Source organism: Canis lupus, chromosome 1 (genome assembly GCF_048164855.1).
Source record: "Canis lupus baileyi chromosome 1, mCanLup2.hap1, whole genome shotgun sequence".
In the NCBI taxonomy this organism is placed as follows: Eukaryota; Metazoa; Chordata; class Mammalia; order Carnivora; family Canidae; genus Canis; species Canis lupus.
Window position 1 is genome coordinate 105794893 of NC_132838.1, and position 18232 is coordinate 105813124.

Here is an 18232-nt window from a genome sequence, read left to right on the forward strand (position 1 = left end):
TTTACTGTGTGGGACACTCTTTCCCCTTAGTATGTGGAGTCTCTCATGATATTCAAACAATACTGTCATTATATACATCTTAGTCATGTAGTGGCTTTCAGCTTCATGTAGAAAGCAATCAAATAAATATAGTACTGCATAAGTGTTAATATTTTGATGCTTTGTGGTATTTTTCTTTGAAATAATTGAGAGAAGCATGGAAATAAAGTTGGATAGAAATAATTTGGGGAATCAGAATTTTTAGTTTATTAGGGTGACTATTAAATTGGATGCAGCAGGGTACTTGGGTGGCTCAGAAGTTGAACATCTGCCTTTGGCTCGGGTCCTGATCCGAGTCCTGGGATGGAGTCCTGCATCAAGCTCCCCATGAGGAGACTGCTTCTCCCTCTGCCTATGTCTCTGCCTATCTCATGAATGAATAAATAAAATCTTTAAAAAATTAAATATAAGGGCCCTAAACATAAGGGGTGGGGGCTAAAGAACAAAGAGAGGCTTGTAGAAAAAAAAAAATATATATATATATATATATGGCAGGAGGCCTTGCTTTAATAGGACTGTAAGACTTAGAAAGCTCCCATTGCTAAAACATAGTGCCAGCACAAGATAAGCAAGAGACCAGTGGTACAGAACGTCGGAAATCAGAGCCATGCAGAGAGCGGACACTTGACTTAGGATAGAGATGGTACAACCAACCAGTGGGGAAAATGATTAAATAATGCAAACTAGGGGGACCGCTTAGCGGTTGAGCGTCTTCCTTCGGCCCAGGGCCTGATCCTGGGGATACCGGATGAGTCTCACGTCGGGCTTCCAGCATGGAGCCTGTGTCTCTGCCTCTCTGTGTCTCTTATGAATAAATGAACAAAATTTTTAAAAATAATGCAGCTAGGATCATTACTTACACAATATTCACAAAAACAAATGACCGGACGGGCTGTGACTAACGAGGATACACAGGAGCCTTCTGTAATGTCCCCCAGTTTATCTTGGGATACGGGATACAAGACTAATTCTTTTGGCGTGGATCGCGTTTGTCAGCGTCTGGTCCACAGCCGTTTCGATTATGAAGCACACGTCCAGAGAACTCTCCTGATGACGCCTCTGCTCCTTCAAATCCAATTCTAGTCTCCTAACGCTGGATTTCTCAAATGTGCCACAGATATCCTCGCCACCCCCAGTTCCCTGCCCCAGGTCCGCCCTTCGCTGTACGGACCCAGACTTTCCCAATATGGCCGCGCCCTCCGAGTGGCTTCCTAAGGGCGACGAGACAGCGGGCTCAACCATTTCCGTCTCAGGCCTGGTCTGTGATTGGCTTAGCGCTCTGGTCAGCTCAGTAAGCGAGAGCGCTGAAGTCCTACTAAACATGCACCATAGCACTGACGGTCGCTGCCGAGGTGGAAGAACCGGAGTTGAGAAGTCTTGAAGAGAAAGGATGAGCTGGATTTGCACCTTTCAGTTCTGGCTGGCCGACTCCGGTCGCCTAGGGTGGCCACTTCGCTCCCCGTACGGCCCATGATCCAAGATGGCGGCACACAGTTCACAATGGCGGCTCCCACCGCAACGTTACGAAATCAGTGCGGTGGCGTAGCCCCGCGATAATTCTAACCAGCGTCAGAATGAGGGTTTGTGTGTTGATCACTCACTCCAAAGAACCACTGAATCGGCTACAGGGGTCAGCGAACCAGGTGAACGGAAGCGGAAGTGGCGTACCGAAGCTTGGGTTCCCACGGCGTAAGGTCACAGATTGGCGGTGGAAGTTACGTTAGGTTTGTACGAGCGGCTTTTAGAGTTGCGCAAGTGGAAATCCCGGGACTTGAGGTTCGGTTTGTGCTGGATATTCTTAGGGGATGGGATGATTGTTTCAGGCGGCTTCGGTGTGGTTGGGGGCCTTGGCAGAAGCTTGGGGTGGCATCAGTGTTTAGGACAAGAGACTCTTCCTACTGACAGCGACAGGTGGGCTCCGGGTCGCGCCCCAGGCCGTAGACAGAGGCATTGGGAGAGCCGCTGACCGAGGGGCCAGTCGGGGTCTGGTCGGTGAGGCAAGGATTGGGGGTTAGGCATCTGGGGTTTCTGGGATTCGGGTTTGGGCATCTGAAGGGTCCGTAATCCCCGTGAAAATAGGTGTCTGGGGGGTTGTGAATGGATGCTAGAGCGTAGTGCAAGGGTAGGGAGCAGCCCAGTGTTCGCGGGAGAGGTGCGTGGGGTTGGAACCGGAGGAGCTGCAGGGAGATGTTTGGGTGTGTATATTGGGGTGTCATATTTCCCGGCTTTTTAAAAAAAGATCTTATTTCTTCACGAGAGAGACACAGGGGCAGAGAGACATAGGCAGAGGGAGAAGCAGGCATCATGCGGGGAGCCTGATGCGGGACTGGATCCTAGTACTGAAGGATCACGACCTGAGCTAAAGGCAGACGGCCAAAAACTGAGCCATGCAGGTGCCTGTATTTCCCTGCTTTTTGTAAAAGCTGAATTTTAAGCATACAGAGAGAATAGCAAAATGATCGCCTGTATACGTGCCATCAGTACATCCATGAAGTGTTAAAATCGTATCATAAATACTTAGAATGTCTGTGTGTGTGTTAGCCAGTGTTCACACGTTTGCACACGCATGAAATCATACTAGTTCTAGCTTTTTCAGTTAGTAATAATCGTGCTTTGGATAAAGCCCATTTGCTATGACACTGTTACTGCACAAAGCTAGTCCTAGCTTTTTATGTCTGTTGTGCTACATATGTGTGACTTGGTGTAAAGTACTAAGTTCTGTAATTCTCAGTTTTCCCAATTAGTTTGGTATCTACCTCATAGATACTGCTGAGGGCCCTACCTTCAGGACCTCATCTAAACCCAGTTACCTCCCAAAGGCCTTTATTCCCAAATACACAATACACATAGGTTTGCAAAAAAAATTTTTCAGTAGATTCCACACCCAAGGCGGGGCTTGAACTCATGACTCTGAGATCAAGGTCACATCCTCTACCAACTGAACCAGCCTGGCACCCCTAAACACTAGTCCAACACTAGAGTTGGAATGTCCTTTATTTATTTATTTATTTATGGACATAAATATTATATCCATGATAGGTAGGTACTTGGCAGAAGGTAGCTATTATTATTTGAATGTATACTTTCTTAATGGGAGAAACAATTGTTAACTTTATATATATAAACATATACATACATATATACATTATTTATATGTATTTACATTTGATATTAAATGGAGTTTTCAGTTTTTTCATCACTATCATTATATACTTATCAATAAAAGCAGATAAAAGTCACTTTAAGTTCTGTAATGTTTTGAAATGTATTTTTAAACTGAATTATATTTTATGGATATTTTTCCTTTTTTAATGGATAAAAGTTGGCCAGATTAAATGCATATTTTAAAGGTTTTGGTTTAGTTTCACCAAACGCCCCAATAATGTTCCATTATCTAATGTTTATGTGCACAGTGTGCCAGGTTTTTTCTCCATCTTTAGCAACAATGAGTATATCATCCTTTTATTTTCTCATATGATACCCTGATTTAGAAAAAGTGATTAGTCTCAGCTTTTCTTTATAGTTTTGTTTACTAAAAGTCATATTTGTTTGAAAATGGAAAAGGCTCTATCCTTGTTCTGTCTTCCTAGTCCCTCCGTGTAACCCTCCCAAACTTTACAACTACTGTTCACAAATTAGTAATGTATTATTCCCTTGACTGGTATAATTTTATCACATGTATATGGATATACTCTTACCATAATGAGTACACTCTTTAGTTTTTCCAGTTTGTAAGTTTATAATAAGGATATTATAATATGGTCTTCTGAGGCTTGCTCTTCATTCAGTACAAGTCTGTGATTCATCCATCTTGCATGTAGGTTTGGTTCATTAATATGAATTTCATTACATAAATGCAACATAGTTCATGCATCCATTCTCATACTGTTGGACATTTGTTTCTGCATTTGAGCTGTTACAAGAAGTGAAGTTCTGTAAAGTCTTATACGTCTTCTAGTCATTGTGACATTTTGCATTTTGTCTAGTCTAGGGTATATACCTCGAAGTATAATTTTTGACATAAAGTAGATTTTTATCTAGAAGGAAAAGCCAAATTGCTTTTGTACCACCTTACTCTGTCATCAGCAATCTATAAAACTGCCTGTTGATTCATAAGCTTTCCAATACTAGTATTTTCAGTCTTGCTGTTTGACCATCTTTTGGGTTTAAACATCATCTCATTGTGGTCTTCATATGCACTGTTCTCATTACTAACATGGTTGATCACATTTTTATATATTCATTGGCCATTTTTTAATTTACTTTAATTTTAAATTGCAGTATAGTGGATACACAATGTTACATTGGTTTCAGGTGTACAACATAGTGATTCACCATCTTTATATATTACAGAGGCCAATTTTAAAACTGAGAAGTTTGTCTTTACTCATTTTAGAGAATAGTCACATATTTGGAATGCTAGTTATTTTGTAATAAATAATTTGACTGGCCTTTGTTCCCAGTTCCTGGGAAGTAGCCTCTAAATTGTTGGAATGTCTTGAGTACAGGAGTGTCTTTGTTATTTATGGTGGGTCTTGTAGCTAGTTATCCCAGTGAGGTGACTCAGGGTGAGGCTATTTATGCCAGAAAAACCAACCATATGATTAAAAGGTTGGGCTTTGAGCCTGGTGATAACCAGCTCAAAACTCTGAGATGGTAAAGGTGCTGGAGGTTGAGTCACATAACCAGGGATATTAGATCAGTCATGCTTACTTAATGAAATTCTAATAAAAACTATAGACATTGAAGCTCAGGTGAGCTTCTGTGGTTGGCAGTATCTTACATATTGTCACTCGTAGATATGCTGGATGAGTAATGTGTGCTGACTCCAAAGGGATAAGACAATGGAAGCATCTGGTTTGGGAGGCTCCCAGATCTTGTGTACCCTATTGTCTCTCTCAATTTGATGGGTTATGATTTGTATCCTTCTGCTATAATAATATTTTTTAATTACTTATTTTTTTAAGAATTTATTTTTATTTTTTATTTTTTTAAATTTTTTATTTATGATAGTCACAGAGAGAGAGAGAGAGGCAGAGACATAGGCAGAGGGAGAAGCAGGCTCCATGCACCGGGAGCCCGACGTGGGATTCGATCCCGGGTCTCCAGGATTGCGCCCTGGGCCAAAGGCAGGCGCTAAACCGCTGCGCCACCCAGGGATCCCTAAGAATTTATTTGAGGGCAGCCCCGGTGGTGCAGCGGTTTAGCGCTGCCTTCAGCCCAGGGCCTGATCCTGGAGACCTGGGATCGAGTCCCACATCGGGCTCCCTGCATGGGGCCTGTTTCTCCCTCTGCCTCTCTCTCTTCTGTCTCTCATGAATAAATAAGTAAAAAAAAATCTTTTAAAAATAAAAATAAAGAAATGCTGTGGATTATTTTGTAGATACTCTTCCTTGTCTATTTCTAGTTTATTTTTTAAATTTTTAAAAGATTTTATTTACTTATTTGTGAAAGAGATAGCGAGCGAGAGAGCACAAGCAGGGGAAGGGGCAGAGGGAGGTGGAGAAGCAGACTCTTCACTGAGCAGGGAATGTGAAGCAGGGCTCGATCCCCAGAACCCTGAGATCATCACCTGAGCTGAAGTCAGATGCTTAACTGGCTGAGCCACCCAGGGTCCCTATCTCTAGTTTAGTAATTTTTTAAAAAATTGTCAGTGGAGAGACACCTGGGTGTGTCAGTCATTTGAGCAACAGATCTTGATTTCAGTTCAGGTCATGATCTCGGTTCTAGGATTGAGCCCCATATTGAGGTGTGCTTTCAGTAGGAAGCCTATTCAAGGATTCTGTCTCCCTCCCCCCCTCTAAAATAAATAAATCTTTAAATTGTCAGTGGCTGTTTTTTTCTTACATGTCTTTTCTTCATCTGTTCAGATCATTGAATGGCTCTTATTATCTTTGCATTCCTAGAATAAAATTCTTCCTATATTTGGTTTTCTTTTTATTATTTTTTTAAAGATTTTATTTATTTATTCATGAGAGACACAGAGAGAAGACAGAGTCATAGGCAGAGGGAGAAGCCGGCTCCTCGCAGGGAGCCCAATGTGAGACTCAATCCCAGAATCCTGGGATCACGCCCTGAGCCGAAGGCAGATGCTCAACCGCTAAGCCACCCAGGCATCGTCCTTCTTCTTTTTTTTTTTTTTTTTTAAGATTTATTTATTTGAGAGAGAGAGCAGAGCAAGTGAGAGAACACAAGTGAGGAAGAGAGGGAGAAACACGCTCCCAACTGATCAGGGAGCCTAATGAGGGGCTCAATCCCAGGACCCCGGGATCATGACCTGAGCCAAAGGCAGATCCTTAACTGACTAGGTCATCTAGGTGCCCCTATTATATGTATTCTAACACCTCATACAAACTGAGTTACACAGTAAGTAGTTGTGTTAACAGGAGTCCCATTCCCTGGCTTCTCTTGAGCTCTGCCAAGAAAGAATTCAGAGCCAGAGTCTTAAGCAAGCAAAAGTACATTCTTGAGATGGGACAGCTGACAGGCCCAGAGGTGGCAGCTGCACTCCAGGTCAGGATTGTTTTTTCTTTTTGTGTTTGGATAGGTTATAGGTCATAGCTGGGGCAGTTTCTGACTAAGGTTGCAGCCAGTCATGTAAGAGATTCTGCCTACCAGAGGAATTTTTTATCTTAAATGGTGTTTGTCGAAACTGTTTAGGCAGCCATTCTCTGGGGAGGGGACTAAAACCCCAATTTAAATGTATTATAATAAAGCTCGAGGCTACAGTAGGGTAGTGGTTATAGGGAAGAACACAAGCATATCCCCTGGGGTCTTTCCCAGGTGTTTGGAACTTGGCCTCTGCCCTTTTATAGTTGGAAATCACTTGTTGACTGCTCATATCTAGCTAACTGCCTACTCTGTCAGTTGCTGGTGTTTGGCTTCTTTCGCTTAGAAAAATACTTTTCAGATTCATCTATTTTGCTTAGAAAAATACTTTGCAGATTCATCTATGATTTTCCATTTATCATTAGTTTATTCCTGTCTACTGCTGAGCAGTAATGTACAGATATGCTGTGTGTAATATGTTCATTCCCCACTTGATGGATATTTTGTATTTGGGGGGTCAGTTTTGGATATTCTGAATAAAGTTGCAGTGTGTATTCATGTACAAGTCTAAGTGGCTGTACCATGTGTATTTTTACCAGCAGGAGAGTTCTTTTTCTTCATATCCTAGTCAGTATTTAGTATTTTCAGTCTTTTAAATTATAGCCATTCTGGGGTGCCTGGCTGGCTCAGTTGGTGGAGCATGCGATTCTTAATCTCAGGGTTGTGAGTTCGAGCCCCAAGTTGGGCCTACAGCCAATCAATCAGTCAATAAATGTAAATATAAATAAATCCAAACCATTCTAACAGGTATGTAGCAATATTTTATTTTGGTTTTAATTTGCTTTTGTTGTGTAACCTAAAGCAGCTATTCGTGTGTTCATTAGCCATCTCTACTATTGGGGGTAAGTGTCTAAGTCTTTTGTTCCTTTTTTACTAGATTGTCTCTTTTGTAAAGTTGGAAAAGTTCTTTGTATTTTTTAGGTAGAAGTCTTTTAGTCAAGTATGCATTTTGTTAATATTTTACTTTAGCCTCTGGCTTGATCCTTCATCTTATAAGTGTCTTTTGAGCATCAAAAACTTTTAGTACTGAGGAGGTCTAATTTATCACTTCTTTTATTGTGCATTTTGTGCCCTGTTCAAGAAATCTTTGCCTAATCCAAGGTCACTTGAAGTTTTTCTGTGCTTTCTTCTAGAAATTTCACTGTTTCCTCTTTTTAAAAAAAAGATTTTATTTATTCATCAGAAAGATTGAGAGAGAGAGAGAGAGAGAGGCAGAGACACAGGCAGAGGGAGAAGCAGGCTCCATGCAGGGAGCCTGAAGTGGGACTCGATCCCATGACTCCAGGATCACGCCCTGAGCTGAAGGCAGTGCTAAACCACTGAGCCACCCGGGCTGCCCTGTTTCCTCTTTTTTAAAGTAATCTCTACACCCAACGTGGGGCTTGAACTCTCAACCCTGAGATCAACAGTCATGTGCTCTATAGGCTGAGTGAGCCAGGCACCCTGACAGTTTCAATTCTTACATTTATAATCTATTTATGTTAATTTTGGTATGAGATAAACACAAATGCCCTATTGTCTCAATAGCATTTGTTAAACATTTTATTATTTTTTCATCACACTTATGCTTATCTCTAACTTGTTGAATATATGGGGCATATATAAAGCATTTTTGGTGTGCTGGCCCACTGGGTCTCTCCCTTTGGCCATTTCTGTCTGTTTCTCTTGCTTGATTCCCCCCCTAGTTATGGGTTATATTTCCTTGCTTCTCTGCATGTCTGCTCTTATTGGATGTCATGTATTGTCAGTTTTACATTGTCGTTTGCAGGATTTTCTTTGATTCCTTTAACTTCCTTTGAGGTTAGTTCTGGGATGTAATCAAGTTACTCTGAAACAGTTTCTTTGAAGCCTTTCTTTTAAGCTTTATTTAGTGGGGTCAAAAGAGTCTTTTGTCTGGGATTATTTTGACCCCATTCCTGAGGTAATATTCTCCTGAGACCTCTGCATATCATGAGACCAGGCATATTAGAAGGTCTTTCCACACAGGCTAGTGGGAACACTAACTATTCCTGATCTTGTGTGATCGCCAGGTATTGGTCCACCTGTTCCCTTCCAGTGGCCTGGGTGGTTTCCTCACAGGTCAGTGGTCTTTAGCCGGAGACTCAAAGGAACCCTCTGTGCATCTGTAGAGTGAGTTTTCCCTCACTTCTCTAGTATACTGCCTGGCAAGTGTTAGCCATCTTTGCTTTCTCTGACTCTGAATTCTGTATTGTTAACTCTGCAATACTGCTAGACTCTTTTTGGGCTCCTCCTCCTCCCTGTGCTGTGGTCTAGAAAGTCTCCAGGCAGTGAACTGTGGCACACAAGGGTCTTCTCCTATTTCCCTTCTCTGATGTCTCTGTGTGAAAACAATTGTTTTAGACATGTTCCCCCCACCCTTTTTTTTAGTTGGTTAAGATAAAAGGATAATTCATAATTTGGTGATTTTCCCTGGAATCAGAGGTTCTATCAGTTGAGGGTTTGTGTTTTAATCCATGGTCCATCAGGTAGTGTGTGGCTGTTAGCTAGGTGCTGACCTTTCCTTTCTTGGTTTTCTCTAAAATGGAATAATTAGAGTCAATCCTCTAGGACTGTGAGGGTTAAGTGAAAAAAGAAGATGCTTAAAACAGTTCCTTGCATGTATAAGTACCTGCTTTTATTATTATTTCCACTTCAAACAAATCTTTCTTTGAATCCATAGATTCTGGCTTACTAGAATGAGGCACTTTCTATAAAGGAAAAAAAGTAGATCTCAAGTCTAGAAACTCATCCTTGCTGAGGATACTCTTGATGAGACACCTGAATTCTGAAAATGACCAAGTCCCAGGTGAGTGGTTTATTTCCCAGATTTCTAGAAGTTTATAGAAGTATATACAGTCTGATGGTTGTCAGAGTTGGTAAGGGGGTTCAGGGGATGGGCAGAATGAGTGAAGGGGAGTAGAAGATACAGGCTTCCAATTATAGAATGAATAAATCATGGGAATCAAAGATACAGGATAGGAAATATAATCAATGATATTGTAATAGTGTTGTATTGTGACAGTAGCTACACTTATGGTGAGCAGAGCGTAACTACAGACTTGTTGAATCACTATATTGTTCATGTGAAACCAGTGTAACATTGTGTGACAACTATGGTTAACAATTTAGAAAATGTATATAATCAAAGTGAATGATGTATATAGATATATTGCAGCTGGGAGAGATGTGTTTAGATTGGGAGACAATAATTATCTGGAGTAGCCAATCAGGAAAGGAGTTTTATCTTATCTGTATGTCTCATGTTGCAAGGTGCTAACAATTGGGACATTGCCACATAAGTGGCAGGATCCAGGAGCTGAGTTGCAGACATTTCTGTGGTAATACTGGAAACCATCACAAAAGAATAGAAACATGTTATAAGATTTACTTTGTACATAAAGAGGAAGTACATGAACTTTTTGAGTAAATATTTCCCAGACATTAAGTGTGAAGACGTATCTGTGATGGGTTTTCCTCCAGAGTATGGACCTAGTGAATGGTGATCTTCCTAAGGAAATGTGGGAGATATAGAAGGCATAGCTAGAAAACTTTAAAAATCTCTCTTATCTACAAAGAGAAGAATAGTTTTTACCTAAGGGTCATTGTGTAGATCATTGCATCAACATATTGTAAAGTGTTTAGAACAATATATAGCACATAGTAAGAGCTCTGTGTTTGCTTTTTTTGAGTATCATGATTCAATACATAGCATAGTCAATTTCTAAGAGGCAGTTCTGAGCATAACATACTTTTGTATATGAAAAACACTGCAGTGTCTACCAAGTGTGAAGGAAATGTGTACACTTGCTTCAAGGTATGTTGCTGCCTGTACCCAGGGCATCCGTTCTCTTTGTTCTCCTTTGTCTCACTGAACTTCTTGCAGTTCCTTGAACTCAGCATGGTATTTAACACTTTTAACACCTGCTCCCTCTGTAAGACCCACAGCTCCAGTGTCTTCTAGCTCTTGCTGTGGAACACACCACTAAACATGCTGCACCTCTGCCAGCTCGACCTTTTCTTCAGAACTATTAGGTCCTTACCCACTTGTGCCCATATTTGAACTTGAGTATACTCCTTTGTAACCCTTGTTAAACCATAATGTCTTGCTGTGTATAAAATCTGTAAAAGAGTATACTTGCTGCTCTGTAAGAGCAGAAGCTACTTGAAGTCAGAACTATGGTTTACTTTCTTTTTTGTTGCAGTGAATAGTAGGTAACATTAAATGCTCCTAATGTGGGTTGCAGATGCTTTTAGGTAAAGTCTGAACAACATTTTACATTGGGTGAGTGAATGAGTGAAGAAGTGACTGAAGAATGCAAAAAGGTGCTCCTGAGTGGCTCAGTCAGTTAGGCATCCAACTCTTGATTTCAGCTTAGGTCATGATCTCAGGGTCTTGAGATCAAGCCCCACATCAGGCTCTGTGCTCAGCAAGGAGACTGCTTGAGATATTCTCTCTCTCTCTCTCTCTCTCCCCCTCCCCCCCGCCACTCCCCCTGCATTCGCATGTGTGTGCTCTCTCTCAAATAAATAAATAAATAAATCTTTTTAAAAAATAAATAAATCTTAAAAAACAATGCAGAAAGGATAGTTTTAATGGATTAATTAGCTCACAAAATATAAATCAAAACTAGATATAGAGAAATACTTGTTTATAAATTTCTATAGTAAAACTAATCAGAATAACATCCTATATATTTTCTATATTTTACTCCATTATGTAACTCCAGATTAAAAAGGATTATGTTATTACAGGGCTTGTTGTCATTCAGTGATGTGTCTGTGGATTTCACCTGGGAAGAATGGCAGCTACTAGATACTGTTCAGAGGAACCTCTACCGGGATGTGATGTTGGAAAATTATGGCAACCTAATATCATTGGGTAAAGACAATTTTCCTAAATATCTCAGCATGAGCCCATTAATTGCCTGTTTTTTTCCCCCATTGGTACAATTTATGGGTACTCTGGTATTCTTACTGATTTTGGAGTTGTATAGGTTATAAAACTTATTTTCTTTATGACTAAACAATGATGGTATTTACTTTCATTTTCTGAATGAAAAGTTTCTGTTTTGCTGAGATTTAATATCTATTCCCTGAAACAGAATTCTTCATCATAGGCCCTAATATTGCTCAGTTCTGTGTGATTATCTCTTGACAGGTTATCAAGCTACTAGGCCAGAAGCAATGGTCTACTTGGAGGAAGGAGAACAAGGAATGGTAGAGAGAGAATTCTTAAGCCAGTGTAGTCCAGGTGAGTACACCTGTGCAGTGGGAGTTAGTGGAAGCCAAGTGACAGTTGATCATTGGTGCATTGGGACCCTCGTTATTTTAATATTTTGTCTCATCATCTCTGAACCTTAAGAGGTGACTTACAGCAGGTGAAAAGAGGTCATCAGAGTGAATGGTGCTTCATTCTTTTACCATATATGACTCATTTGGTAGGCACCAAGTAGAAGATGGACCTCCTTTTATCTACTCTGGGTCAGATCTTGGCCTATTTCATTTGGTCTTTCTCTTTTGGCTTAGTTGTTCTTTTTCAGCTTGTTAGACACAACCCACCTTCCCCATATCTTATCCATATTCACATAGCTCTTCCGTTATGCTTTCAGATACTCATAGATTCCCTCAAAAGTTTGAGGACACCCATGTCCTTCAGTTCATTGCTTAATATTTATTTCTTTTACTGGATGCCTCTGACTTATCTTGTGCACTTGCTGTATCACTCTCTCCATTCTCCTTGGATAGTGACTTGAGATTCCATCCCCCTCTGTTTCATAATGGTAGGATTCACTAGTTTTTTCCCCCTAGAAGTAATGTGGCAAGTTTAGGGTTGGTATCAGGAAAATATTGAGAAGGATGAATGTGTGGAGAGAAGTAATGAAAATAGTGCATTGGGAAAACTATTTTCTCTGAGCAAAAACTTTGTTCCATTTGTAGAAAGACCTCTTCAGTGTTTCTCAAGAGGAGAATGTTTGAAGCAAAAGTCGGATTCAAAATTTCAGCGTAAAAACTATGCAGAAATGAATTCTGATCAATTAAACGGCCACAGGAAATCATTTTTCCATACTCTACATGAAACCTGCCATACTCAGGCCCAGTACAGTGAACATAATTTCTGTGTGAAGACTTTCAGCATGGTGAAAAATCTTAAAAGACATCACAGAATCCACACAGAAGGGAAACCTTATGAATGTAGTGAGTGCCCAAAATCCTTCAGGTATAAGTCAAAGCTCATAATACACCAGAGAACTCATACAGGAGAGAAGCCGTACAGATGCCCTGAATGTCAGAAAGCTTTCAGTACAAAATGTCATCTCACTCTACACCAGAGAACTCATACAGGAGAGAAACCGTATGGATGTATTGAGTGTCCAAAATCTTTCAGAACAAAGTATCACCTCATTCTCCACCACAGGACTCACACAGGTGAGAAACCCTTTGAATGCAAAGAGTGTGGAAAAGCTTACAGGGAGAAGACAAAGCTCAGATTGCACTACAGAACACATACAGGAGAGAAACCTTTTGAGTGTACTGATTGTGGGAAAAGTTTTATGCAGAAGTCAAACCTGATAATCCATCAAAGAACTCATACAGGAGATAGACCCTATGGATGTAGAGAATGTGAGAAGACCTTCTGTAGTAAGTCTCAGCTTGTTGTTCACCAGCGAACTCATACAGGAGAAAGGTTGTATGAATGCAAGGAATGTGGGAAAGGCTTCAATAAAAACTCACATCTCCTAACACATCAAAGAATTCATAGAGGAGAGAAACCTTATGAATGCAGTGAGTGTGGAAAAGCTTTTGTACACACATCACAACTTATTGTACATCAGAGAAATCATACAGGAAGAAAATCTTATGAATGCAAGGAATGTGGGAAAGCCTTCAATAAAAAGTCACATTTCATAACACATCAGCGAATCCATACGGGAGAAAAGCCTTATGAATGCAGTGAATGTGGGAAAGCTTTCATAGACAATTCACAGCTTATTGTGCATCGAAGAACTCACACAGGAGAGAAACCTTATGAATGCAAGGAATGTGGGAAAGCCTTTAATAAAAAGTCATCTCTCATAACACATCAGAGAATCCATACAGGAGAAAAGCCTTATAAATGTAGTGAATGTGGAAAAGCTTTTATTGACAAGTCACATCTCATTGTCCATCAGCGAACTCACACAGGAGAGAAACCCTATGAATGCAGTGAATGTGGAAAAGCTTTCATACGAAAGGCAATGCTCATTGTCCATCAGAGAACACATACAGGAGAGAAACCCTTTGTATGTCTTGAATGCCAAAAAGCCTTTAGCAGTATGGCAATGCTCAGTAGACATCAGTTGATTCACACAGGAGAGAAGCCCCATGGATGTAATGAATGTGGAAAAGCTTTCCGCCAAAAAAGCCATCTTATTATCCACCAACGGTGCCATACAGGAGAGAAACCCTATGGATGTGTTCCATGTGGTCAAATCTTCAACCAGAAGTCACAGCTCATTAGACATCAGAGACGCCACACAGGAGAGAAACCGTATCAGTGCACTCAATGTGGAAAAGCCTTTTTTGAGAAATCATACCTCAGTGTCCATCAGAGAAGTCACTCGGGACAGAAACCTTATCAGTGTAATGAGTGTGGGAAAACATTCTCTGTCAAATTTTTTCTTACTTCACATGAGGAAATTCATACCGGAAAGAAATCTCAGGAACACAGTGAGCACTGGAAAGACTTCAGTGAGATGTCAGATGAATACAAGAGAATTCATACAAGAGACATCCTATGAATGCAATAAAATTAGAATACTTCTGGTCGGTGTCAGTTTCAGAGAACTTATCCAGGAGAGAGATCTTTTAAATGCAGTGAATATAGGGAAATTATCTGTCGCTGGTGTAGCATCATTTCATTAGGGAAAGGCATATGAATAAGGTGAAAAGTCAAAATCTTTTCTTGAGAGGTGAAATCCATTATATATTGCATAGAAATAAAACCTGAGTGCAATTTTTGATGGGTTATCCTGTAAGTTTTCTCTGAGAAGAAAAAAAAGCCTCACAAATGGTGTGAATCCTGGAATACCTTCCAAACACATGAGCTTTCATACCAAAGAAAATAGATGATGGAAGACTTGTGATAAGGGATGCCTCTGGCATGAAGTCCAAACTTAGTGTGCATCAGATAACACTTATTAAGGAGAATTAGTGTGGTGTAATGATGCTGGGAAAGGTTGCTTACATATAAACATTATAAGAAAAATTTCATTCCTGTCACATTACTATTTATTTACAGAAAATAACATGAAGTAGTCAGTTAGGAAGAACAAATAACTTTGGTATGCCAAAAGACACTTTGTTTCATGTTGGAACATATTGGATAGTCAAAGCAGTAAATTAAGAATGGTCCAAGATGAATATATTTGCTTTGAGTATTTTTGTAGTACATGTATATAATAGTTTTCAGGTTTCGTAAGATCATGAAAGACAGTTGTGTACCACAAAATCTTTGTTCATTTGTATGTGTAGTATCTGTCAAGAAATGCCAACATTGTAAATTTGTTTATATCATATAAACTGCAAGGGAAGTAATTAGACTTAAGATCAAGAATTTTTAAAAAACCCTCTTTACTGGTATAAATAAATGCATCTGGTAATAGTTTTAGCCCTTTGGAATAATAAAATTTTTAAAAATGTCTCCTGGTTGTCACTCAAGAAAAATAAATCCATTAAAAAGTATTGAGAATTGGGGCAACTGGCTAGCTCAATTAGTGGAGCATGCAACTTTTTTTTTTTTTTAAGGTTTATTTATGTATTTGAGAGACAGCATGAGCAGGCAGGAGCAGCAGAATGAGAGAGAGAAGCAGGCTCCCCACGGAGGAGGGAGCCCAATATGGGGCTTGATCCCAGGGTGCTGGGATCATGACCTGGGCTGAAGCCAGACGCTTAACCAGTTGAGCCACCCAGGTGCCCTGAGCATGCAACTCTTGATCTTGGAGTTTTAAGTTTGAGCCCCACATTGGGTGTAGAGATTACTTAAAAATCTTTTTAAAAACAATATTGAGGATGATGAGTAATCATGTCTTCTGTCCCTGGGTTCTGAAAAACTGGAAGCAGCTGCTATTTTCAAAGAAATGAAAACGTCTGGTAGTGGTATTTCTCAAATGAGGAATGTGGCTTAGACCTATGGCCAGGTATGCTTCCCACTGCTCTTATTTTTTGAAAGATATTTTTAAAGTCAAGTAACTTTTTAAGATTTTATTTATTCATGAAAGACACAGAGAGAGGCAGAGACACAGGCAGAGGGAAAAGCAGGCTACAGGCAGAGGGAGAAGCAGGGTCCATGCAGGGAGCCTGACATGGAACTCGATCCGGGGACTCCAGGATCACTCCCTGAGCTGAAGGCAGACGCCCAACCGCTGGGCCACCCAGGTGTCCCTGCTTTCTCTTATATCACCTAGTTTGTTAGCTTCCTAGGGCTGCCGTAACAAACTAGTATAAACTGAGTGGCTCAATACAACCGAAATTTAATGTCTTCTCTGGTCTAGAGGCTAAAAGTCTAAAATCAAGGTGTCATCTGGGCCATGCTCCCTCAAAAGCCTGTTGGGGAATCCTTCCTTGCCTCTTCTAGTTCTGGTGACTTGCTGGCAATTTTTATTATTCCTTACCTTGCAGCTGCATACCTGTAATCTCTGTGATGATGGCTTTACCCCTGTGTGCCCGTCTTTATAAGTACACCAGTCACTAGAGTACAGGCCCACTCTACTCCTGTAGGGCTTCATCTTTAACTCCATCTACCACTCTCTTTCCAAATACAGTCATGTTCTGCGGTATCAGAGGTTAGGTCAGCATACCTTTTTTTATTTTGGAGGGAGGGAGATAATTCATCTACAACACCTAGCAATTTGGATATAAACCTGTAGAGACAGTCTCAGTTTCAGGTCCAATACATATATCTAGGTGGGTACTCAGACTTGCCAAGCCTCCACAGTGGAGACTGGAAGAATAGTTGGCATTTACACCTCTGAGATGTAATCATGACATTACTCCCAAAGCTAAGAGATTAAATAGTGGAAATTAAAACACTGGGGATTTCCCTAAGATATATGAGCCATAAAAGCATATGGGAGATTTTGCTGCAGCATGATAAGAGGACACATTAATGTGACTAGCCCTGTTTGAACCTGGGTCTCCACTTTGTTGGGGGATCACAAAAATTGTCTTCTGCCGTTTGAAGAGGAACTCAAAAGTAAGGTCTTTGACATCTCCAACCTAGGTTGGAGACATTCAGGTGAAGTATACTTTTCTTTGATGATGTAACTAGCTTTCTGATTTCCCAGGATGTGTAACAGATTGGAGTTTGTTGTAGGGCTGGTAGATCTGCAGAGCCCACCAGATGCTTCCAGAAATGCAGTAGATCTCTGCATTTTTCCTGGGTTTAGGATTTGCAAGTCCCGCCCCCCCCCTCCCCCGCCACACACACACCACTTTGGCTCTGCTGTGGTCCCATCCCTCTGCCTCGTGGAGAGCCCCCCTACCCGCAGGCCCCGAGCTCGCCCACCTCCCTCCCCCCAACCCCCAGCCGCCCCTCTTCCTCACCGTCAGGCAGGGAGTCTGTCCTCCAGATTGGCTTCCCTCTCCTACTGGCCCCGGTGCTGCTGCTTCCATGACCATCACTTTCAAATACCCTAGAGTTACTTCTATTCAGCGCACGTGTCTACTGGTGCTCCGTGCAGAGCACACCACCCTTCATCAGAGGTCTTTCCGGATTCCGCCGTCTAGCGGAAGAGCAACCACCTCTCCCTCTGGGCGGGGACCGTTTCGCCGCGGGTCGCATGCGCTACTGAGCATATGTAACGGCGTCGACGAGCTGCAGAGGTGTGGGCCTGGGAAGGCTTTCTCGAGGAAGCGAGACCTAGAGCGGAAGAAGCCTGCAGAGGCTTCTGCCCAGCCCATTATTTCAAGTCGACTGCTCCCATTGTGAAGAAGCCAATCATTGCGGGTGGCCGTATTACGCGATATGTATCGACTGTGCAGAATTCGAGTCTTTGGAAAGATGAGACCCTTTACCTCCACGTGCCCAGGAGTGAACGAGAGAAGCCGTCAGCGCTGGGTGGGGCCAGAAGCGGAAGTGGCGTTGCCATCCTTCGAAATGGCGGCAGCTGCTGAGGTGGCTGCAGTTGCTCACTTACAGGTGCGGCGCCCAGCCAGGGCTCCGCGAGGGTGGCCCTTAGTTGGTGAAGGCAGCCTGGGGGCGTCTGGCGCTCGGAGGTGGCCTGGAGGCTCTGTGATGAGTGACTGCAGAGGTGGCTTGCGTGTGAGAGCAGGTGTCACGGGAGTGGGTCAGCGAGGGCTGGGGATTACTCCTCGGAGACTTTTGGTGGTCCGTGTTTGGTTGGCTGTGAGAGTCGGATAACCGAAATGTGGTGGGTCCCTGAATGGGGTCACTTGCTTCGGGATGAGATAGCAGTGTGGGCATGAGTGGTTGGACAGTCTGGTTTGTGTTTGTGATTGAGTAGCTTGTCCTGGTTGTGCACAGGTCTGACAAGTGTGGTGAATTGGGGAGATCCTGATGGGCAGGGGGCTTCAATAATTTGAGTCC

General features: G+C 41.7%; 1 protein-coding gene across 8 annotated transcripts; it reads left to right on the forward strand.

The window, feature by feature from the left end:
- Positions 1 to 1515: 1515 nt before the first annotated feature.
- On the forward strand, positions 1516 to 15328 carry LOC140600526 (uncharacterized). Of its 8 annotated transcripts, none has more exons than XM_072768828.1 (6): positions 1516 to 1763; positions 9329 to 9454; positions 10422 to 10462; positions 11401 to 11527; positions 11807 to 11899; positions 12586 to 15328. In XM_072768828.1, exons 2-6 carry the CDS (start codon positions 9418 to 9420, stop codon positions 14424 to 14426), a joined length of 2139 nt encoding a protein of 712 aa, XP_072624929.1. In that variant the 5' UTR covers positions 1516 to 1763; positions 9329 to 9417; the 3' UTR covers positions 14427 to 15328. The 8 variants fall into 8 exon arrangements, with proteins under 8 accessions (XP_072624929.1, XP_072624920.1, XP_072624977.1 ...); XM_072768819.1 differs by having other exon boundaries at positions 1518 to 1815; XM_072768838.1 differs by lacking the exon at positions 1516 to 1763 and adding an exon at positions 2299 to 2432.
- Positions 15329 to 18232: the final 2904 nt, after the last annotated feature.